Source organism: Urocitellus parryii, chromosome 5 (assembly GCF_045843805.1).
Source record: "Urocitellus parryii isolate mUroPar1 chromosome 5, mUroPar1.hap1, whole genome shotgun sequence".
NCBI classification, from domain to species: domain Eukaryota; kingdom Metazoa; phylum Chordata; class Mammalia; order Rodentia; family Sciuridae; genus Urocitellus; species Urocitellus parryii.
The window spans coordinates 98,067,103-98,092,228 of record NC_135535.1 but is presented as its reverse complement, the minus strand read 5'-3'; the positions used below and the strand labels follow the sequence as shown (position 1 = coordinate 98,092,228).

The 25,126-nt window shown below is 35.8% G+C and overlaps 2 protein-coding genes across 2 annotated transcripts; one reads left to right on the top strand and one right to left on the bottom strand.

Moving 5' to 3' along the window:
• Nucleotides 1-2,271: 2,271 nt before the first annotated feature.
• LOC113199232 (taste receptor type 2 member 43-like) lies at nucleotides 2,272-3,213 on the bottom strand. The gene has a single exon (XM_026412103.2). It carries the CDS (start codon nucleotides 3,211-3,213, stop codon nucleotides 2,272-2,274), a length of 942 nt encoding a protein of 313 aa, XP_026267888.2.
• A 13,935-nt stretch (nucleotides 3,214-17,148) lies between these two features.
• On the top strand, nucleotides 17,149-18,641 carry Smim10l1 (small integral membrane protein 10 like 1). Its single transcript, XM_026412109.2, has one exon. It carries the CDS (start codon nucleotides 17,501-17,503, stop codon nucleotides 17,762-17,764), a length of 264 nt encoding a protein of 87 aa, XP_026267894.2. The 5' UTR covers nucleotides 17,149-17,500; the 3' UTR covers nucleotides 17,765-18,641.
• The last annotated feature ends 6,485 nt before the right edge of the window (nucleotides 18,642-25,126 follow it).

The following is a 25,126-nucleotide window of genomic DNA, read 5'->3' as shown; positions in this document are numbered from 1 at the left end:
TTGAATTTTATAATTTTTATTTGTTCACTTTTCTTTGAGTTTACAGAACAATGATAAAACGTTTATTTGGAGATCCAGGCACACTGTGGCACACACCTGTAATCCCAGTAACTTGGAAGACTGGGGCAGGAGGATTGCAAGTTCAAGACTGGCCTCAGCAGGTTACTGGGACCTTCAGCAATTAAGTGAGAACCTGTCTCAAAATTTAAAAAAAAAAAATTAAGTGGGGCTGGAGATGTAGCTCAAAGGTACAGTACCTGGGTTCAATCCTAGGTACAAAAAAAAGTTTATATAGAGAGATTACTATTAAAAATATATCAAAATAACATTCTAGAAAGGCAGTGGTTGGGGTTGGGCTGGGATTGGAGCTCAGTGGTAGGGTGCTTACCTCTCACGGGAGAGGCCATGGATTTGATCCCCATCCCACAAAAAGAAAAAAAAATAGTAGCTAAATTTTTAAATCAAAAGCCATTTTTGTGTAGAAATTAGGCAACTACAACATATCACAATAATAATGTCACTCACAGTAGAAAAAATATATGCAAATTTACCAGAATTTCTATATGCTTTTTTGAAACTACTGTGTCATCTATTGTCATGTTATCTAATTTTGGAGTTCCAACTTTTCTTCACATCACATTCCTAATATAATTGCATCAAGTCTACAGTCTAGAAATATTCTCATTGGAATTGTGGAATAGTTAGTGTTTTGCTCTGAGAAATGATTTTATTTGATTAAACATGTAACCTCAACATAAAACAAGAACCTAGAAATCCATGCAAACTGAAGATTTTGTGATGAGTTTTATTTCTAATGGTTTACCTATCCATATATATTTCATACATTCTTTCAACCATTTTATTCAGTAAAACATCATTTTTTATAATATTCCTTGTGCTGGCTTCTAGGTGCTGGGAATAAACAGTAAATAAGACAAAGCAATCTCTGCTTCAGTGATGCTTACAATGTACTGGGAAGATGAATGATAAACACATAAATAAATTAGTTGTGAAAATGATCTAACTTGTTTTAGATGATAACGTTAAGATTTCACAACACCAAGAATACAATCAGTAGAATTCAGCTATCATAAAGTTATACATTTCCTTCTTATAATAGAACTTACCATTTATGGTTGTCAACCCACTTTCTCTCATTTCCACATTTTACACAAAATTATACTAAACCAGAATTTCAAGAAATTCTCTATAATTATCGCATGAATTTCAAAGATGCCATTTTAATGGTTTCAGATATGTTCATTGAATTATGGGTAATGATTTATGTGTTATTTTTGTAGTAAGCATATTTTTAAGATAAGGAAAGGTAGAGTCCTCATCTGTTAAGCTCAAAGAAATTTTTAAGAATGAAAAATGAAAGAAATAGTTGGCATTTAAGAGGTCCAGATATGGTTTAAGAAAAGCTGAAATATTTAAAATCAGACCTCAATGTCAATAAAAAGTCTTTGTTATTGCAGGAAAAGCAAGAAATGAGTTTCCTAACTGTGTACTGAAATGTTAATAGCATTGAAGTCAAGTCATGATCATAATCCTACCTTCTCCATCCCTTTATAGAAAGTTTCTTTTTCTAAGCTTCTCACTTTTTTGTATTAAATATATTTTTTTGTACAATTATGGTATTCATGCTAAATCTACTCAACAGATGTTTGTTAGTCTTGAATATTATTGTGTGAATGTTTTATAATAATTGTTTATTCTATTAAACATGAAATAAGAATCTTGGAAAAAATAAACTTACCTCAAAACATACATCTTTGATAAGTGATTTAGAATTCAATGTTTTGCCATCCAAAACAGTTGGAGGTTCAAACACTGAAATCTAATACACTTTGATACATATATGCTGTACAAGGAACCATGGAAAACAAAAATTTCCTGAAATAATCTGACAGTTCTACATAGGGCATAAATACAAATCATAAATTCTTCAAATGGAGGATAAAATAGAATGTGCATGTCAAATACACATGGTTTCATAATTCTGACATATATTTTGTATCCTGTCATATTTTGCATAATTAATTTATTTGCAAAATAAAATATTAAGGGTATGTTATTGACAAGCATCCTCATGTTTTTCATACATACACACAAACAAACAGACAAGCTCATATCTTTTTATTTAATAAGCATAAGTAAAAGGCTTTCTAGGCATATCTTCAGAAATTTCTCAAATATATATACACTATGAAAAAAGTGGTAAGAAGCATAAAATGTTGCAGATTCCATCAGTTTGAAACCTGCCAGAAGTCACATGGTGTCATTGTTATTGATCTGTGGACTTGGTGGTTTCCGTTCTTTCAGACACCATCTTGCCTGCCACAAAACTGACAGAAAGGCCTCTTTCAGCTTCCTGTTTCCCCAAATCAGGACAAATGAATGGCTTGAAGGATAGAGCAGGCCAGCAGCCTGGCACAGTAGAGTGACAGGATTCTTAGAATTCCAACCTGATATAGTGAAGGACACAAAGTACACAGCAAGTAACAAGAGAAAGGAGATCACCGTTTGTAGGGCCTTCAGGAGGACCTTGGTGCTCGGGTCTTGGGATCCTTTGCCGTGGAGCCGCATCCTCCTGAGATGTTTACACAGGGAGTAGATTAACAGCAGAACACAGATGAGGGATATGAAAAAGGGCATGGAGTTCAGTAGAGTTAATGCAGTCATATTTAAAAAGGTTGTGATGTCCTTCAGTTTAGTATTCTGAGTCACATTCCCTATATTTTCGCTCATCTGCATTGTCTCCAAAATGCCTGCTATCATAAGATGAGAAAACAAAAGCATGAAAGTCCCCAACATTATCACAAGAATGACACGCCTCTCTTTCTTCTTTAGGTAAAGAAAAATAAAGTTGGAGAAATTGGCTATCTTGAGCAAATAAAATATGCTGAGGCTGGTAGCAAGCCAGGTGCTAAAATGGTTGGTTACTTCCCAGGCAATACATATAATAATTTCTGTTTGTTTTCTGTATATATCTGGATTGAGCACAGTAAAATACCAATTTATTGATATTACCCATAACAAACCAATTCTGGAGACAGCCAGAGCGGAGAGAATTCCATCAGCTGAGGAGATCCTTTGTCTGTTGATCAAGTCAATGCAGTTCACCAGGGCTATGAAGACATTGGCAAAATTTCCAATGACAAGTTCTACTATTATGAGAATGGAAGCAATGTTTGCTAGTACATTAACCATGTTGAAACCAGAAGGGAAAAAAGCAAAAAGAAGACAGGCCTAGGATCACTAGATGTGATTCCTTTAATGTACTGAGCTTAAATTCTATGTGCACTTGCTTTCTGAGTGCACAGTAATGTTCAGATTTCTTTTAAATTCTGAGACCAGTGTCAACGAAAATCACCACAGTGCTCATGGAAGAATTCAGTCCTTTTTATGGAAAACAGTGCACTCCTATAATTGTTCAAATTAATTCTGACTCATATACTTTATGTCCCTCCCATACCCTGGTATATTTCATAGCTGACATTAGGGTGAAAGCTACATTCTCATTTGCTAGCAGGCAAATAAAGACATATTCTGTTTCATCGTTTTGCAATTTTTTCCTTGTTTAACCTCCTCATGATTTGTGTTCAGAAACTTCAGGGTTTTTTGTTAGTAAAATTTTAAAATTTAATATTTAGAACATATAGTGAGTATTCAAATTGTTGGATAAAGCTTGGTCATAACTAGAATTATCACCTCTCTATATTTTTTTAGAAAGAGAGAGAGAGAGAGAGAACTTTTAATATTTAATTTTTGTTTTTAGTTCTCAGCAGACACAACATCATTGTTTGTATGTGGTGCTGAGGATCGAACCCGGGCCGCACGCACACCAGGCGAGCGCACTACCACTTGAGCCAAATTCCCAGCCCCAATATATTTTTAATATCAGATTTATGTAGAAAGAATCAAAATTTTTCCTATAAAAAGCACTCCAGTTTTTCTTATAAACTCAGGAAAGTTCATACAGCTTAAAATCTGGTAGTTTATACATAATACCTATGTGTAATTATTATTAAAAGAAATCTGAACATTACTGTGCACTCAGAAAGCAAGTGCACATAGAATTTAAGCTCAGTACATTAAAGGAATCACATCTAGTGATCCTAGGCCTGTCTTCTTTTTTTTTTTTTTTCCAAATAGGCAGTCTTGGCAGCCATGATAAGAAAGTCCTCTCTGCTTTAATATTTACAAAGAACTACCAACATTACTAATGGGAATGCAAATTGGTACAACCATTATGGAAAATGGTATGGAAATTCCTCAGAAAACATGGATGAAACCACCTTTCTGTTCTGTTTTTGCTTTCTTCAGCCCCTTTTCTGTCTACAGAGCCAGAATAGAATAGTGTTCTTCATGATACTCTATTTTACAGAATAAGGTATTTCCAGATTCTAGAATTGTAAATAAGAACAAATTAATATCCTTAAACTAAATTTGTTGTAATGTTTTCTTTTTAAAATCTTTTTTATTTGTTCTAATTAGTTGTACATGACAGTAGAATATATTTATGCACTTTGATATATATCATACATAATGGAATATAATTTCTCATTTTTCTGTTTGTACATATTGTAGAATCATCAGTTATGCAGTCAAATGTGTATATAGGTAATAATGTCTATTTTATTCTGCTATCCTTCCTATCCTCATATCCCTTCCTCTCCCTTCATTCCTCTCAACCTAATCTAAAGTAACTCTATTCTTCCCTAGCATACCCCTCTACCATTGTGAATTAGCATCTGCATATCAGAGAAAACATTCAGCCTTTGTTTTTTTGGGATTGACTTATTTTGCTTAACATGATATTCCAGTTCCATCCATTTACCAGCAAATGCCATAATTTCATTCTTCTTTAAAGCTGAGTAATATTCCATCATATATATGTATTACATTTTCTTTATCCATTCATCCGTTGAAGGGCACCTAGGTTGGTTCCATAGTTTGGTTATTATAAGTTGAGCTGCTATAAACATGTGGCTGTGTCACTATAATATGCTGAAACATTGATGTGGCTGTGTCATTATAATATGCTGATTTTAAGTCCTTTGGGTATAAACTGAGGAATGGGATAGCTGGGTCACATGGTGGTTTCATTCCTAGTTTTCTGAGGAATTTCCATACCATTTTCCATAATGGTTGCACCAATTTGCATTCCCATCAGTAATGTATGAGTGTACCTTTCCTCCCATATTCTTACCAACATTTATTGTGGCTTGTATTCTTGATAATTGCCATTCTGACTGGAGTGAGATGAAATCTTAGTTTTGATTTTCATTTCTCTAATTGCTAGAGATGTTGAACATTTTTTCATATATTTGTTGATCGATAGTATTTCTTCTGTGAAGTGTCTGTTCAGCTCCTTAGTCCGTTTATTGATTGGGTTATTTGTTTTTATGGTGTTAAGTTTTTTGAGCTCTTTATTTATCCTGGAGATTAGTGATTTATCTGAAGTACATGTGGTAAAGATTTTCTCCAAATTTGTAGGCTCTCTCTACATATTATTGATTGTTTCTTTTGCTGAGAAGAAGATTTTTCATTTGAATGCATCCCATTTATCAATTCTTGATTTTACTTCTTGTGATTATAATCATGGAACTGACACTGGGTCACTTCCAAAACTACTTCAAAAATCCGACTCATTCACTGGGCCTCAATCTGCCTTTGGGGCCCTGAGCCATAATGCATGCAAAGAAAGCAACTCATGAGGGTAACATGCAAATGCAGGGAAAACTGCCATGAAATTGTGTAACTCACCAGGCATGGTGGTGCATACCTCTAATACCAGCAACTTAGGAAGCGGAGGCAGAAGGATCTCAGGTCTAAGGCCAGTCTTTGCAATTTAGTAAGGCCCAAAGACCCTGTCTCAAAATTAAAAATGAAAAGGGCTGGGATGTCGATCAATGGTGAAGCATTCTTGGATTCAAATGAAATCCTTATCTCCAGAAGCAGAAAGACTGAATTTTCTGAAAAGCAAACTCAAATCAAATCCTGCAATAGATGAATCATATAGAAAATTAAATTGAAAACTTCACAAACTTTGTGTTAAAGTCAGGGGATTTATTTAAAAGGAATGAACCCAGCTGGGCACAGTGGTGTATACCTGTAATCCAGTAACTCAGGAGGTTAAGGCAGGAGGATCTTTTGGTATGTATTTTCCCTTGTCCTGAATCACAACTTTTACCTTATAATTTGAGGTTCTTGCACCTTATCATTTGTGTGATAGTAGGCTGAAAATTGAGGTAAGGATATTTCCAGAGGACAACATTCCTCTGTAAGGCAACCACCTCAGGAGAACTCATTACAGGGTTTTGAGGCAAAAGAAGGCAGGCTGGGTTTGATGTTTGATGCCACTCTGGGCAATGTAGCAAAACTATGTCTCAAAATAAAAAAATAAAAAGACTGGGTATATAGCTCAGTGGTGGAGCACCCCTGGGTTCAATCCCCAGTATGGCCCAAAAAAATTAAAATAAAAGGAGGAATGGAACCCTGGAAATTAGGATGGGTGCATATGGGCAAATTCCAAAGGATTTGATGACCCTAAAACCCTAAATTTTGCACAAACACCTTTACCAAGAGGAACAGCCTTCCTCCCCTCACTGAGGAAACCTCCAGGATGACGTCAAACTTTTCATTCCCCACTATCATGACAACTCTAAGTCACTTTGGTCCATGCTGACCAGTTCTAATCAAATTCTTAACCATAAATTCTCACAGATTTTATGGTTAGGAGGAATTATCCGTGTCTCCATGAGTTTTGGGATCTGGTCTGTAAAAAGAGTCACAAAAGTCTCCCCCTTCATGATCATTTGGGTTCCTCTTATCAATATTATTTCAGGCCTATGTTTATCCTGCAGATAACACGTAGTTTGCTAAGGAATGTGACATATCCTATCCACAGAAGCCACTCAGGTTGCCTGTAAATGGCTTCTTGGCAAAGAAAGTATGTGGGGGTTAGCACAGTGAGCCCGTTTTATAGAATTATTCCCTTAACCTCATGTTCCTTCCACTATAATCTGTCTGTCCCCTATCATTACAATGAATATAATAATATAGATATTCTCCCCTCCCACCAAAAAATGGCAAACAGGAGAGTTGAATGACTAGTCTGTCCAAAATAGTGATGTTTTTTCTAGTGATATGAATATTATAAAACATTTTTTAAATATTTTTTTAGTTGTAGATGGACACAATATCTTTATTTATTTTTATGTGACACTGAGGATCAAATCTAGTGCCTCACACATGGGAGGCAGCCCCTCTACCACTGAGCTACAGCTCCAACCCCAATAAAAGATTTTATGAGTTTAAAAAATTTAAATCTTTTTCAATGCACTTAATTCTGGAGATGATAACATCATCCTTAAGCCAATAATGTAATTTGTGGATACATAATAAAATAATTAACGTTGGGCGTGACTTTGAGGCTGGGGATGTGGCTCAAGTAGTAGCCCGCTCGCCTGGCATGTGTGAGGCACTGGGTTCGGTCCTCAGCACCACATAAAAATAAAATAAAATATTGTGTCCACCTAAAGCTAAAAAATAAATATTTAAAAAATAATAATAATAATTAGAAAAAATCCTGTCAATAATTTTCCTAATTCTGCCATGAGTCACATATTCTCCAATTCAACTAAATGAAATATCTGAAGAGAGAAAAATTTTAGTTCCTAAGAACATAATTATAGTCTGCTTCACTTTGCCATATCTTTTTTAGTGTGGCATATATCTGATGCATCATTGAACAGTTTTAATTGAGAAATCTTTAAGAATTTTTTGTGGGCATGAATTCTGTTTAACATAAAGTTTTTGTTCCTATCAAACAGTTCTGCTAGTCCTAAGTAGTAACAGTCTATTTGTAATTTTGATTTAAATGTTAAATTCCATTTTGTTAGTATGCAAATATGAGAGAGTAATTTGCACTGATTTGCAATTTTATCCCTAAAGCTTGGATCCTTTGGATCCAATTGCCAGCTTTCCTGAATCTCTACTCACAAAAGAAAGTTTGAAAACTTGCCCACATAATTTATGATGAGGGCTTAGCTGTAGATTTTCTCATTTAAGTAAAACCAGAGAAAGTTGCAAATACCTGGGGAAAGGGTGTTAATCTTTCTATAAAGTCACAGACCACTGAAGTCAATGAAATAAAAAATGTCCAAACTAGAACTTGATGTGAAACATAAGGCAAATTAAGAAAGGAGATAAGCATTTTAAGAGCAAATTGGCAGCAGGGCACAGTGGCACATGCCACTAATCCCAGTGGATCTTAAGGCTGAGGCAAGAGGATCCCAGCCTCAGCAATTTAGTGAGGCCTTAAACAATTTAGTGAGACCCTGTTTCAAAATTAAAATATAAAAAGTGGTGAAAATGTGGATCAGTTAAGTGCCCCCAGAATCAAAGGAAAAGAAAAATGGGCAGAGGAGCAGAATCATTGTTTAGAACTTTTGCTATTGCTGATGTCTTGTTCTTTTTCGGTAACTAGAAAAGGAGTGTAAGTCCATTATTTAAATGTAAATACCCGTGAAGAGAATAGAAGGTACAGCCATTTAGATGTACTTGTTCTTTTTCACTCTACCTTTCCACCCTCTGGCTTACATACTTAATATTTCTGATGACTTCTATGATGTTCATGAGCCAGAAACCATAGAGATGGATGGATAAGGGTGCCCAGATAGAGGGACTAATCAGGAATTTCATTGTAAAGCCAGTGCAAGTGGTTCCATAGCCATTCAGGAGATGTCATTGCTGCGGACAATTCACTGTTATGTTTCTACTATTTTCTTCTAAGTGAAAGGAGTTTGTTCTTTCAATTACCCATGTCCCTAATTATCAATTTTAATCTTGGAGTTGGGAATAGATGCCAGTATTCATCTTGTGATTTTTGTTTTTATTCATTTCCAGACCATGAGGAATCACATCAGAAGTGATGATGAGGATTACCCATCATTCAGAAACTCTGGACTTAAAGCCAATACAATTGAATATAGAATTTCAATTTGTATTCCCAGGGAAGGAGGATAAGTGTCCTTCATGTGTAGGATGAAAAGTATACATGATGATTTAAGATTAGGCATGAAAACTGTGGCAGATTCTATGGAACTCACCAAAATTCTTATTCTCCTCTTCTTCCTGAGCACACAAGAGTATATCTTCCAGTCTAAAGTGCAGTTAAGTGTGACTGAGTGACTGAGTTCTACTCAAGAGAATATGAGATGTGAAAAACTCTATATACCCCAATAGTACTGCCTCACCCCAAAAACACACACACAGGCAAATGACCTCTGGGCAACTATGAAAATTGCATTGAAATGTGTTAAGTTTCTATAACCTGAATCAATGAATACCTGAAGAGAGAAAGGATGAATGGAATGCCATTCAGCTGTAAAAAGGACTTAAGAAGATTACTATGGAGTGTTATAGAGTCATTTCTAATAATATTTTTAAATTTTTTGCTGTTGTTCTTTGGTTTGACTTGGTTTAGTACCAGGGATTGAACCCAGAGGCCTTTAACCACTGAGCCACATCTCCAGCCCTTTTTATTTCATTTCATTTTTTAAATTTTCACACAGGCTCTCATTAAGTTGCTTAGGGCCTGGCTAAGTTGCTGAAGCTGGTCTGGAACTTGCAATCCTTCTGCCTCAGCCTCCTGAGTCAACGGGATCACAGGCATGCATCACATGCCCAGCTGTATTATTAATTAAAAAAAAAACAAGATACAGAACAATATATAGTATGCTATACATAATCTAAGAAAGGGTAGAAGTCCTTACCAGAAACTAATTTTAATATTTTTTTCTTAGTTATAACAATATCTTTATTTTATTTTTATGTGGTGCTGAGGATTGAACCCAGTGCCTCATGCATGGTAGGCAAGCACTCTACCTCTGAGCCACAACCCCAGCCCGAAACTAAAACTTTTTTTAATAGTTAGCTTTAGGAAAGAAAACAGAGAGGAAAGGAAAGAAAAAAAAATTAGGCTTCTCTAAATATACTCAATTTTGAAGTTTTAAGTCTAATACTATAAAAATTTACTAAACAATCATAAAATTACAAAATAAAAGGCATATTAATCTCTAAAAATAACAAAAAAACAAATATTTATGTATTTTGATGCATGCTGTTTGATGTATACTTTAACTAAAAGGAGAAATTGTTTCAAATTATCTTAAAACATGGTATTTTGACTTTTAATATCCACAAAGATATATCCTAAAATAAAAAAAACTCTAAAATTGTATAATAGATATGTTGCTAGAAGTACCTACATATTATTAGCTTCAAAGTATTATAAATACAGAAGGACACAAATTTTGCAAATGTTGTTATTAGATACCAAGATTTTTAGAATGAGAGAAGAGAAATAAGCATACAAAATTTGAATAGGAAATATCAGTATGAACTCATTAAATTTTTAGAAGAATCTATTCCACATAAAAGATATTTATTAAAGGGTATCAAAGAGTCTTTACAAGGTCTGAAGAAGCAAATACAAAACCTAAACATTTAAACACACTGGGTATGTCAGATATCTTTTAGATATTTTATACCATCCTCAAGTTTTTAAGCTTTCCAGCTAGCTTAATATATTTAACTTCATTAAAATATATATTTGTATATAAATATGTAACTTTTACCCAAAGACACTGTACCATTTTGTATCTCCTCCAGTAATACATAAAAATTCCAGTTACCCCACATCCTCACCAACCATTGTTTCCAATTTTCTCTCATCTCTTCATTTTTCCTTTTATGTTTGCATAACTTTTATTAACCTACTTCATTAATCACTGATTCTTTCTCTTTACTGTGTCCAGTCTGTTGATAAATGGCAAAGAAATCTTTCATCTCCAACACTGTTTTCCATTTGTAGTGTTTTCATCAGAATGCTTTATGTAATTCCCATCTCTCTGCTAAAAACTCCCACTTGTGCACAACTTATTCACGTTTCTACTACATTTTTAATGTATCATGATTATTTTTTAAGTCTCTTTTTATGATAATTCCAAACTCTAGGCCATTGTTTCCTCTTAACTATGGTTACTAGTTTGGTGGGCACACATACGTAAATTCTAAGGTAAATATTATCAAGAAGAAGTAGACACGCCTCTTACTCTGTGAAATCATCAGGTATGTGAAACTGAAGCAATCCAATCCATTGTTTATCTGACTTTAGATTTTAATCACTCCAATGATTGAATGCCACCATCTGTATTTAGTGGGAAAACTTAAGTAACAGCCGAGTTCTCAGCATTTGTGCTCAGCTTCAGGAGAACACACATCCAACATAAAGAAAGATCACTTTCCATACGTTTACTCCCTTCCCAGTGATATGATATTGCTTGTTACTCAGAGCAAAGTTAGTGGTGGGGCAATGGGAATTCTCTGTTCTCCTCCAGCAACTGCCTCTACGGTAGTGTTTAGCTTTTTTGCTGCTGTGACCAAAAGACCCAACAAGGACAAATTTAGAGGAGAAAAACTTTATTTGGGGGCTCACAGTTTCAGAGGTCTCAGTCCATACATAGTAGGCTCCATTCCTTGGGGTGGGGTGCAAGGTGAGGCAGAATATCATGGTGGAAGTGTGTTGTGGATGAAAGCAGCTGGGAACATGGCACCCAGGAAAGAGAGACTCCAATCACCAAATACAAAATATATTTTCCAAAGTCACACCTCCAGTGACCTACCTCCTCCTGCCACACTCTCCTTGCCTTCAGTTACAACTCAGTTAATTCCTCTCATGGGATTCACTGATTGAGTTAGGGCTCTCATACCCCAATTATTTTGCTGTTAAACCTTACATTTTCTCACATGAGCTTTTGGGGGACACCTCATATCTAAACCATAACAGGTAGACTCTGTACTTTTACATGGGATGTGTGTGGGCATAGTGTTCTTACCACTTCCACACACGCGCACACACACACTAAAAAAAAAAAAAAAAAAAAAAGTTTATAATCATTGCAGGATTCTGGTTATAAGGGGTTTCCTTTTCCCTCTTCCAGTAGCAACAAATGGATTTCACCTAATGTCAGTATAAGAATCCAAGTCAGGCAGGCTTCCTGATCCTTCTTCAGTGTCAACCAACCAATATCTTGTCACTGGTGGGGCTAGCTTGGTATCATGAGGTTAACTTCTCTCTTCCAGCAGCAAATGGCTTTTGCCTAGTATCCATGCAGAGTCTGGGATAGGTAGGCTTTGCACCTCAGTGACAGCTTCTATCTAGTTTCAATGTGGGACCAGAGTTTCCTGTCCTTCCTCTATGGCAGCAGACCTCTAACATGTATCAGTGCAGATCCAGGAGTAGAAATTTCCTATTCCTACTGTGGTGCCAAACAGTTTCTGCATGATATTACAGTAGGGTCCAAATTGCAACAGATTCTCTGTCCTTCACCAGCACAGGCAAATTTTGCTTAATAATTCAGGATTTCAGGACATGAGCAGTTTTCTTGCTTATCCCCAGGTAGTAGCCAATGACCACCTTTTACTCATGCAGGATTCAAAGTACAGATTAAGTAGACCTTGCTTCCCTGTGTTCTAGATTTCTGTTGCTGCTAGAAAGATTTTCCAGAAGTTTAATAACAAATACCACAAACTAATTATCTTACAGTACTATAATCAGAAGTCTGACAAAGTTTTCACAGAGGATTTCACAGTCTGAAAAAAAAGGGTTTAAAATCAAGTGGTTGACAGGGTTTTATTGATTTCTAGAAACTCAAGGAGAGAATCCATTTCCTTTCCATTCCCAGCTCCTAGAAATCACTTCCAGCCTGTAGCTTTTGGCTCCCTTTGTCCATCCTCAAAATCAGAAATCTTCTCTCTCTCTCTCTCTCTCTCTCTCTCTCTCTCTCTCTCTCTCCCCCCCCCTCTCTCTCTCTCTCTCCCCCCCCCCCCCTCTCTCTCTCTCTCTCTCTCTCTCTCGCACACACACACACACACACACACACACACACACTTAACTAAGACAGTCTACATTTAAGGTCTCATGTGATTAGATTGGATCCACCTACATAACCCAGGACATCTCCCATCCCAAGGTGCATACCCTTGATCACATCTGCAATGTTCCTATGCCATATAAATCAACATATTAACAGGTCCCAGGAATTAGGACATGAACATCTTTATTATGTACTACAAAGGGGCTTTCTTGGTTATCCTGCCCTATTCCCAATGTTTAGGAAACCTGATAGAAGCCCAGAGAAAAGAGCTGGTATTTACAAATATCTGAAGTTCCCAAGGATTCAAAACTGTCCCACTAGCCTACACTCAACCACCGTAAGAACTGTTAAAACTTCAGCCTATGTTTATGGCAAGAATCTCTTCTTTTTGAAGATAAAAATAGTTCACATAGTTTACTTGGAAGGGCTAGTCATCTTTCAGAATTCAATTTATCTGCTTACTTGCAACCTCAACTCTAATAACCACAAAATAAATTATGACTTTGTAGCCAGTTTATTTTCCTTGTAATGGTAGAAAAAACATTTTCTCATGGTTTTCTATTCCCCAGAACAAAGTAGGATTCTCAAAAAAAACATGTATTAATACATATATTATATATATATATATATCATATTCTTCAACATGAAATTTTGCAAACTTGCTACTTTTCAAATTTTTTTCAGTAAAAAATTCAGAGATAAGTGATTTTATGGAAAGCATCTCCAGCTGTTGTAACTAAAACAGAATACATCTTAATAACTTGAGAATTACTAAGTATGTTCCAATTCTGATATTGAAAAGAGAGATGAGGCAGGGGGAGAAGAGAGAGGAAAGTCTTCCTGTAAATGACTATATGTTTAGTTATGAGCATATTCTAGTGAGAATTACAATGATTCAAAACTATACAACATATTAAAGACATAACAAACCAGAAGTCTGGGTGAATACCTATAGTCCCAGCTACTTGGGAGACTAAGGCACAAGGATCACTTGAACCCAGGGTTCATGGATTGCCTGGACAACAGAAAAGGACCATTTCAAAAAAATAAATATTAATATAAATAAAGCAATTGCAAAAAAAAGAGTGGCTGTTCTTATAAGGACTTCTACTTTGTTTCTCTTTTCCTAGAACAAAAAAATGGGGCAGGTATTTACAGGGTTTTTGTGGAGCTATGATATTTATGGTAGAGTTTAATTTTCCATAGCATTATCAATGAGGCATATCTCAACATGCTCTTCCCTAGAATCAGAATCAATGAAGTGAACAGAAAGGTAGAAGATAGCTACTATCTCCAAAGGCATCACACTCAGCTGGATTTTTTACAATAAAGTAAATCAGGTTTGCAATAAATATTTAAAAATAAAAGGAAACGAGAAACTATAACTTTTATGATTTCATATGTCTCTCTTTTCACATGTTACCAATGACCAGTATCCATAAAACACTTTTTATTTTTTTATACCCAATATGAATGGTAGTAAACCAAAGACTCCATTAAAATCATAATGATCATATGATTAATTCTACACTTCATCCAGAGGAAAATGGTTGAGAAAATTAGCCATATTGAACTCAAAAACAATTATTAGGCAGAGAGCAACCAGAAGGTTGAATGATTGATCAGTGTCCAAAGAAAACATTATAAGGTTGTTATGAGCAAAGTTAATGGTATGGTGTGAACACAAGTATACAAATTTACATACTATTAAACACAGCTGACAAATTCTGGAGATGACTAAACTTATGAAAAGCCTAAAAAGAGATCTTTATGCCTGAAATAGTCAATGCAGTCAACTGGTATCATCAAGCCATTTCCAAACATACCCATCATGATTTCTCTTAATACCATCATTAGCAAAATATCCTTCCTTACAACTAGTATACAAAGAGAAAATCTTAATCTCTGATGTTTTAACTGATAGTCTACTTCAGTATGATACATCTGTGCTTAATTTTACTCATGATCCAGAAACTGACCAGTGTGCTATGAAACATAATCATTGTTACCAACCTGATAACGATTTTCCTCTGAGAATTTTACTAAACCAATGTAACAGTCTCAACTAAACCTCAAAGTGTCCATGTCCAAAGATTGAATTGTTGAACTTTATTTGTTAGCATGCAAATAGTTTTTCTCTTGCCTTTAGGCTTGGATCATTTGGATCCAATCCTTGCATTCTGAATGCATTCCTTATAAAACAGAGCACTTATATGGCAAATCCTTTTTAAAAATGAGAATCTGTAAATATGATGCTATGCAGACTCACTGCAGCTTATATTAAAATTTTTCCAAAGGATCATCAAGCTAAATAAGCCATTAAAAAATATTAAAGCTGGGGTGCAGAGTTAAAAAATAAGGGAGTAAAACTAGAAAAGGCCAAGTGAAGTATCATTCAGTTAAATGGTTTAAGACATGCATTATTGTTGATAGCTTGATTATGTATCTATTGGCAAGAAGCAAAGATTAGTCTTCAAGTTTAAAATTCAAGGAACAGAATTAAAAAATACAACCATCTAGGGCTGGGGCTGGGGCTGGGACTGAGTGGAAGGGTGCTTGCCTGGCATACATGAGGCCCTGGGTTCAATCCTCAGCATCACTTAAAAATAAAGGTATTGTGTCCACCTACAAATAAATACTTAAACACACACACACACACACACACACACACACACACCATCTAAAATATTGGTCCTGAGATGGGTATAGTGGTGCACAACTATAATCTCAGTAACTCAGGAGGCTGAGGCAGGAGAATTACAAGTTCTAGGTAAACAACTTATATAGCAAACCTGTCTCAAAATAAAAATAAATAATAAAATTTGTTAAAGGACTAGGGATGTGGCTCAGTGGGTTAAGCACCTCAGGTTCCATCCTCAGTACCAAAAAGAAAAAAAAATATATATATATATACTGTCAGGAGGATACTTAATAGAAATCCTTCATCAGCTTCAGAGCATTAAGGGGTAGGATTTGGAGCTTTAAATTGGTCTTCTTTGCCTATCCCTTCCCATTGGACTAGGCATTCAACCTTGCCATTTAATCAGTGGGTTGCTGCTATATTTCCCATGCAGTAAGGATGGAAAACAGTATTCTCATAGTTAACCAGAGCTGAGCTGTGAGGTCTGTGAGTAAAAAGAAGAATGATAACACATAATTTTTACAGAGCTGGAAATAGAAAGCCAGGGACAAAATGACTTCTGTAATCCTGAATGCTAAATGGCTCTATGGTATTTCAATTTTCAAAGAGAACTGCACCTTTGTACTAAAACTATACATATTTTCTCAGTTATCAGAGTTGTCATTCATTTTACACTGGGGCTGGGGCTGGGACTGAGTGGTAGGGTGCTTGCCTAGCACACATGAGGCCCTGGGTTCAATCCTCTGCATCACATAAAAATAAAGGTATTGTGTCCACCTACCAGTATTTTAGAGGCTGTCATAAGCAGTTCCTTTATTTGCTGTTTAATGCTGGGGTTGTATTGGTACAAACTAACAAAAGAAGAAATTGTGGCTGTGGACACACAATTAAATCGTACGAATTTCACAAAGGCATGTTACTATTAGCAGGACAATAGAAGCAGAAATACTCCAGCTTACAGTAATTATGCTTTGAATAGCTTACTATAGATTTGCTGAACGGAGAAATGACTTTTGAAACTACATTGTAATCTGAAGGTTATGATCAAAAATTAGACCTTTGCATAATCCCTGCAGAGGTTATGTATGATGAAAAGTGCAATGATTTCTAGTCAAAACTAGAAAATGATTAGTGAAGGTAATGAATTGTACATCATTTAGATACAAGAAAAGCATTGTCTATGGGACATCCATTATGATGTTACTCTAAGGGTATTAAAGACATGGAAGTAGATGTTTGTAATATTCCAAGCCTTGACTCCACTCCAGGTTTCACAATGCATCTTCATGAAGAAATTAGTGTAAATGACGTTATATATATGCTCTGGGAAAAAAATTCATAGATGTTACTTACTATTTTTACCTTTTTTCTTAAAATAACTGATTTCTGTTGCTTGCAACCTAAATAGTCTTAATACATAGGAAAACTCATAGTCCAAGGTTGTGACTTTACACTATAAACGTATTTATTATAAAAAAGTATTTATTATAAAAGTATTTATTTGTAGAGATATGCCTGTACTAGTTTAGGTAAGGAGATCCATCTTGCCCTAATTATAAAATCGAAAGGGTAAGATCTCAGATCACAGCAAACCCTAATTTGAGCCATCTTTGGCCCTTACAAACTGCTTGCTCTTGGGAAAATTATGTAACTTCACTTTAAAGTGGAAATAATGACTGCGGCTGTGCATACTCGTTACATAACACATCCTGTTGCCGATCTTTTACTGGGTATGCTCTAAATGGTAAATACCACTAGGAGAGGCAGACAGGAAGGGGCGGAGCGCCCGCCGGCCCAGCACCGCACCCGAGCTAGCGACCGCTGCGGGAAGCGCGGGTGAGCCCGGCGGCCACTTTGCTATCCCGGCCCTTTGGTCCTGGCCGTTGCTCCGGGGCCGGCAGAGCCTACGATGAACCTCGGTTCCAGGCGCTGGGCAGGCAGCGATATTGGGTCCATGGCTCCAGCGATGACTCCGGTGGCGGCTCCGTTGTCCCTGGCTGTCAAGGCCCCAAACCCGACAGCAGCCCCCACCTCCTATGGGGTCTTCTGCAAGGGGCTCTCTCGCACCCTGCTCGCCTTCTTCGAGCTGGCCTGGCAGCTACGGATGAACTTCCCGTATTTCTACATCGCAGGCTCGGTGATCCTCAACATCCGCTTGCAGGTACACATTTAGAAAAGTGACTAAGCTGCCGGCCTTGGGCGGCTAGCATGATGGCCGACTCCCAGGCATCCCCGGGACTTAGTGAACCTGCGAGCGAGGAGCTCGGAGTTCTCGCGAGGGGCCCGGACGCACTCCGCGCCTGCGCTCTGCGCTCCTAGCCTTCCCTGGACCGTGGCGGGACACCTGCTGGGACCAAAAAGAGGCCTTAGGGGAGTCCGGGAACTGAGACCTTCGGCTAAAACCCCCCAAAATCAGAAACTTTGTATTCTTAAACTCCGATCGAATTCCAGGATATAACAGAAAGGCACAGAATATATCATTAAAAAGGAAGACCGAATTTTTCTGGAAAAAAAAAAATTGTGCAACAAATTCATGGCCTGAGTGAAAATTAAGAAATCAGTAAACTTAGGGAATACCGGTGTGGATTGTTAGCAAGACGCTGAAGAAAAGGCGATGGTATTAAGGATATGAAGTGGAATGCATATGTTTTTTCATCCTACGTGAAGGACAAAGCAAAACTGTACAGGAAAAACATCCTCCAAACACTAAATGTGAAATGCTGCACGATTTTGAATAAATGGTGGAAGCGTGAGAAAATGCATTCTGTTTTAATGTCCCTGTGAGCAGCATTGGGATCACGATCTTTGCAAGAAGGAAATCCAAACAGCATAAAACTTGGCTATTCATTGAATAATATTTTACCATCATAATGCAAATTCTGTGTGTGGTTTTTCCCCTTTTAAGGAAATATTTAATTATGGTTACAGAATAGAATGTGAAAGTCGTCAGTCTCGATGTAAAAATACAAATGGGAATGTTGTGGGAGGGAGGAAAACGTAATTGGAATGGTTTCGTGTTCTAATAAAGTGGAGAGTTGAGAGACACAGTCTGTTGTGAAGGGAAAAGAAGATATTTTGTTACTTACAAGGTAGCCATGGTTTCTAAACTAGAAATATAACTATTAAAAGTGGGAAGGTGGGAGGCGAGATCAGCATGAAGTCAACAGGAAATCCTGAAGATGGAGAGTTCAGGTAGGACTCCTCAAAAAGAAAAATTGATAAGGGTACCTGGTGTATTTGAATGTAGACTAGGAATTTTTCAAAGAGGCTGGGATGAATTATTAGTCTGCAGCCTTTTCAAAATTCAGAAAACAAAACTAATAAATCCAAGGAAAAATGAAAAGTTATAAAAAATATATTGCAACTGAATATTAGTCATGTAAATTCACTTATAGATATTGACTACTAGTTTAGCAAATGATTATATAGCATTTGAGAAAGTGGAAGAGGAGAGAGATATAATTGTGAAAAGTCAAATCAAGATTAATATGGGGGTGGAGGTGAGTGCTTCCCTAGCATCCACCAGGATTGGGATTCAGTCTGTGTGTGTGAGTGTGTGTGTGTGTGTGTGTATACCCATATATGTATATCTAGAAAAAGCGATACAAACATGTTTTTCAGAAATATCTGCAGTAAGAAACAGGTTACAAGCTGTTGTCTCTGGAAGAACGAAATAAAGGGTAGGTCAAAAAAAGGCCAAGTTTTGCTTTTTTTCACTACCAGTTATTAATAGTATTATTTGATTTCTTTTAACTATGTGTAAGCTTTTGTTTAATTGAAAACTTACTTAAATAAAACTTACTTACTTAAATACATTTCCTTTTTAAAAGTTCCCTAGGCAATTTAAATATATACCACTGGTTAAAAGTCACAAGAGTAGAATGGGACTGAGCTGCTCAATCAGGCAAACTTCTTCAAATATTCATATTCTGTAGTTTTGTAGTGAGAGATAGATCCATTAATCTTCCTAAACCTATTTCCTCATCTGTAAATGAGGGTAATACCCCCACCTTGAAAGTTAGTCTAAGAACTAGAAGTAAACCTGCCCTAGTTCTTCATATATCCATAATAAACAATATTTCTTATAATATTTCTTATAATAATACCACGTTAGAAAGATGCTTTTCCAAAAGAAGTTTTAAGTTCTAAAGAAGGTAACAAGTAAGGTAGAGATCATAGCAGGATGGAAAAAATGCTCTAGAATGATCCTAGCTGAGATATTTGCACACAAGGGGGCTGTTTGCCTAAGTAAAGATTTAAACGCTAGCACTGTTCTATATTCTGGTTGTGTCTGTCAAACAATAGTCTTAAAATAAGAGGAGTCCTGCCCCTGCCTCACCTTACCTGGCTTTGGGCTCTTCCTACTCTATTCTTTTTCTGCAGCCAAACTTATCAAGTATATCTTCCTCTTCTATCTGCTTTTTTGCCCATAGATGTTCTTCCTGTTTTAAGGACAAGTTTAGGTGATACTTTTTCCATTATTTTTTCGCAAATTCCCCTGAACAGATTGGGGCTTACAACTTCTAATCCATCTAAGATCTGTTAATATCAATGCTGTTTTTACAGGCTTCCCACATTTCCCTAATAATAAGTTAATTATCTGGTTTTGTTTTTGTTTTATATATTCCAAGAACACAGATTTCTTGGATGACTAAGAGTAAAAAGCCAAAACATTTTACTCTAAAATATTATAAGGTAGTTCAGTCAATGAAATTGTAATACTGAAGCACTTAGAACAGTAGGTATCATATCCCAGAAGCACTAATGTCCTAGTTTGTAACATTTTAAAAATCTGTTTGCCATTAGCACTAAAATTGTGACACAGTGGAGTACTTCATTTTGATAACTGTATGAACATGTTTCCATCAGCTTTTTATTATCATACCATTTATTACATTAAAGAAACTAAGGCCTTCATAGCAGTTAAAATATTTATCTCTTCCTCCCACTAGATTAGAAGCTGTGAGAAGGAAGCTTCTGTATCCTATCCAATCTTATATCCTGTAGTATCAGCAAATTTATAGTAGGATCTAAATGTCAGCTTGGTGATTTGCCCTTTCATCTTCATAAATGCTTTCAAACCTGGATATGTATTTTTCCTCTTACATGACGCAGTTTGGTGAAGTTTCCCAGGGAGAAAATGAAATTTATGCCATGACTAAACCTCTTATTGTTCTAATTCACAATTAATTTTATTCCTCTTGGCACACAGGAACATCCAGGAGGCCATGGATTTGTTTCCTGCTCTATCATCAAGCCTAGAGCATTATTGTCTGATGCAAAGCAAAGAACAAATATTGCCGAATAGGTAAACGAATGCCAATTTAGTTGGTTATTCAGTACAGTCAATAGTCGGTAAAGGAAACAAAGTTATGTTTGCCTCTAATATCAAAGTGTTCCACTTTATTACCCATAAATTGAATTTTTCAGATCATCATGAATATTGGTTTGTCTAGAGATCCCCTCAAGCATGAAGAAGCAGAGAGGTGGTGTGATTATTACACATAAAGAAAAAAACTTGTTCATGAAGTATAACCAATTTTTAAAATTACTGAGGAATGGTAACTGTCATACTTTAATATGCTTTAACAGAGAATTAGTCAACACTGTAACATAAATGAAAGGGTAGAAGAGTTTTTTTATTTTTTTAATTCAAGGTAAAAGTGTGTGATTATTTGACCTAAAGAGCAAATCATCACCATCAACATTTTTAATTTTATTGGAATTGTGAAGTTATTTAAATATATTAGCTCCATAATTCTCACATATATCATATGAGGAAAACATTTTTATCACTGTTTCTCAGATAAGGGAACAGGATTTAGATTCAGTTCCCAAGGTCATGGGAATTAAGTCTCTAGATGTCCCTAGAAGTATATTTCATAAGGGGTTCCATTTTCTTTTTTTCAGTGTTTAGGTGATTCCAAATAATCCTCTCTTCCAAATTGCCAAACAGAAATATGACCTGATGAAGAGTGAATTTCTTCTTTTTCTAATGTAATAGTAACAGCCTTTTGTATTAGAATATAAATATTAAACAATTTTATATGTGAATTTAAGCATTTTATACTTTCTGCTGCCCTTTATCATTGGAAAAAGGGGACAAAAGCAAAAAGAAAACAACATTTTTCCCTAAAATTGAAGGGAAGTATTTTCCTCTTTTATACACAGTAGATATCAGGCATCTTGAATTTTGATCCTTGCTGTCCTGATGTGCTGTAACTAAATTTTCTATTACAGAATCTTGCAGTTTGATTTTAATGGAGGATTTTTCTGCCTTTGATGCAGTCAAGAAGAAATAAGGCATACACATGGAGGCATAAAAGGTAGAAATGAAAGTTGAGTATTATAGGAACAAAAGGTGAGGGGAAGGAAAATTCTACTTCTAAAAACTTTGAGCATGGAGAATAACCTCAAGACTAGATTTGGGAGATTTTTAAGCACACAGACCAAGAAAGGGATCTTGGAAAAACTATTAAAATTCCTAAAACTTGGGTTGGATAAAGTCACGTCAGTCCATTACTTAGATTCCTATGAATTTGCGGGATTCTCTTGCAATTTTAACAAGAACACTTGTGCTGTGATCTAAATGTTTATGTCCTTCTGACCCTACCAAATTCATAACGCTGAGATTTTAGCCCTCAAGTTGATAGTATTAGGAAATGGGATTTTTAAGAGGCTATTATGTCATGGAGACGGGAGCCTTCATGAATGGGATTCGTGCCTTTAAACAGGAGTCCCAGAGAATGTTCACTTTCATGTACAGTTAAGAGTGAAAACAGAGCCATCTATGAACAAACAAGGGGACCCTCACCAGATGCTGATTTGTCTATGCACTTCTTAGCCTCCAGACGTTTAAGAAATAAATTTCTGTTGTTTATAAGTCACCCAGTTCCTGATAGGTTGTTAATAATAGCTTAACAGTCTGAATAGATTGAGACAACTTGATAGCTTATTGCTCAGCAGGATTCCCATCAGGCCAGCTCACCAATCTCTTTCAGGACAGAATTAAACCTCCCCCACCTACATGCTCCATAAATACAAAATCAGCAATGTCCTTGGGAGAATTGATGGGCCAAAGGACATCCCCAATTGCCTGTTACAAGGGAAAATAAGAAACTAAGCAATTCTGATAAGCTAAATGACAGGACATCTGAGGGTTTCTATCCTGATTAGGAATCTGCAGTGAACTTGAGAAAATCTTGACCATCTTTATGACTTTCAACACCAAATATTCACAGTGAGGTAATGACATGCATCAGCAAATAACAGAGGAATAGAGTTCTTTTGTAAATTAGTGAGGGAAGTTGGGTATGCCTTTTCATGAACCAAAATAAGGAAAATAAGTCAGCTGCAACCAATAATGTAATAACTAGAATGTCTTGACTCTGAAATCATCTACAAATGAAGTTAAAAAAAATAAAAGAGAAACTTTAAAATTCATATACCAGGTTATATCTATAAGAGAGGGAAACTGAATTACTTCTAAAACCATCTCATTTACATGTAGGCAATAGGGACACTAACAAAAAAGTTGGTATTGAGCCTTTGTCCTCTGAAAGCGCATCTACATTGGTACCCCTCCCCACACACACCAAATAGCTAAAAATAGTCCATCTGTCATGTTTGGTTTCTTATACAAATAAATCTGTCACCCACCCCAAAATTTTTAACATTTTTGTAAATTGCTCAGACCAACCATCTGACCAATTTTTTTTTTAATTGGAGATTTATTCTTAGCAATCCAGATTAGAGTATAGGTCACTCTACACAGTGCTAACCAGTGTTTCCCAATGAATAGACTGTAGAAGTGGAGGTTTTGCAGATGTCCCTTTGTCTGCAATTAAAGAAGTCCCTGGTTCAAAGGATATTAAATTAAGAGCAGCAGCAAACCAGCTAAACCATCCAAAATTAACTCAAGACTTACATGCTTTGAAATATATATTGATCCATGCATACTTCCAGAAAATTTCAAAATAACATGGCTTGACTACTCTAAAATATATTCTCAGCTTAAATTTTAACCTAATGGCAGGGCTTACATATAAGCCTGTTTGGGCAGTTCTTCTATAACTCAATGGTATGACCACACTGGGAAGAAAAGGAGGGAGAGGAGTTCATGATTAAAAGTTCATGTTAGGGGAAAGTGACTGGCAAGAAATCAATGACGATCATTTTTTTCCCCAAATATGTGGCTCTAGTGTTGGATACAATTCTCTCCAGATCCCATGACACCAGTTATAATAATAGTGTTCTTAGATTCTAGTTTGGGCCTCCAACACAGGCTCTTATTATGAGTGTTGGTACAGAGCTTAATCTTAAAATACCATTATACTAGAATGCAATATATTAATAGCCACTGTACCAGCCTATGCCCTAGGCTTTGTCTTTTTTAATTAACTTATTTATTTATTTATTTTAGTTAGGTATATATGACAGCAGAATGCATTTTGATTCATTGTACATAATTGCAGCATAACTTTTCATTTGCCTGGTTGTACACGATGTAACATCGAACTATATGTGCAGTCATACACATACCTAGGGTAATGATGTTCATCTCATTCCATCATCTTTCCTGCCCCCATGCCCTCTCCCCATTCCACCCTCCCCTTTGCCCAATCAAAGTTCATAGGCTTTATCTTTTAAAGGTCATTTTCTGTGCTTCTATTATAAGGAATAGATAGCCCTCCTCCTTATAGCTCCAACTTTCCAAGGTTAGTACATGAGAAGTGGGGCCTTCATTCTAACAAAACATTTACACAGGGGCTGTGTGTAGTTATTTAAATGTGTTTTGTCTTAAAAAAAAAAAGTTTAGTAGTACTAAACTAAATATTCTTGGAATGTTCTAATAATTGCAAAGTAATTTAAGCTTTTTTCCTAAAAGGGGTACATTCTAAACCAAATTATCCCATCAGAACCTAAATATAGTCAGTGTGGTTTTAACTTTACCCTTCCTAAAGAAAGATAACCCCAATGACAATCTTTAGAACATTTCTTATACAGTATCTAACAATGAATGGAATTGCACAATATAAATGTCTATATACATATTATATATATATATATATATATATATCTCACCATCATAGACACATCAGAGCAGCACACAGCAGTTTCCTGGAGTAAAAATGCTTTTCAAAACCCTGATGGTTCTTACCATTCTTTTCAACATCTACTACTGATTTTCTGCTTCATCAAAATTAACTTAAAACCACCATATTTTTAGCACTTATGTTCTGTAGTTTGTTTTTGTTTATCTCTATCATCAAAAAGTGTTTGTAGTTGTAAACCCTGACATATTTCTTCATTGATAGTTTTGATGTTTACAATTATAATTACTAAAATATTGTAAAATACTATATTCAAAATTATATTATTAGCAAGCACAATTAACAACCTGCTGGCCTTAAGATTATATACATTTTCAAATACTTTGATTTAACTTAGTTATTTTATGATAAAGTCAGTGCAGCAGTAAACACACAAACATGTCTAAAATCCATGCTCTTTTTCTATTCTTATCCCTCGTGAG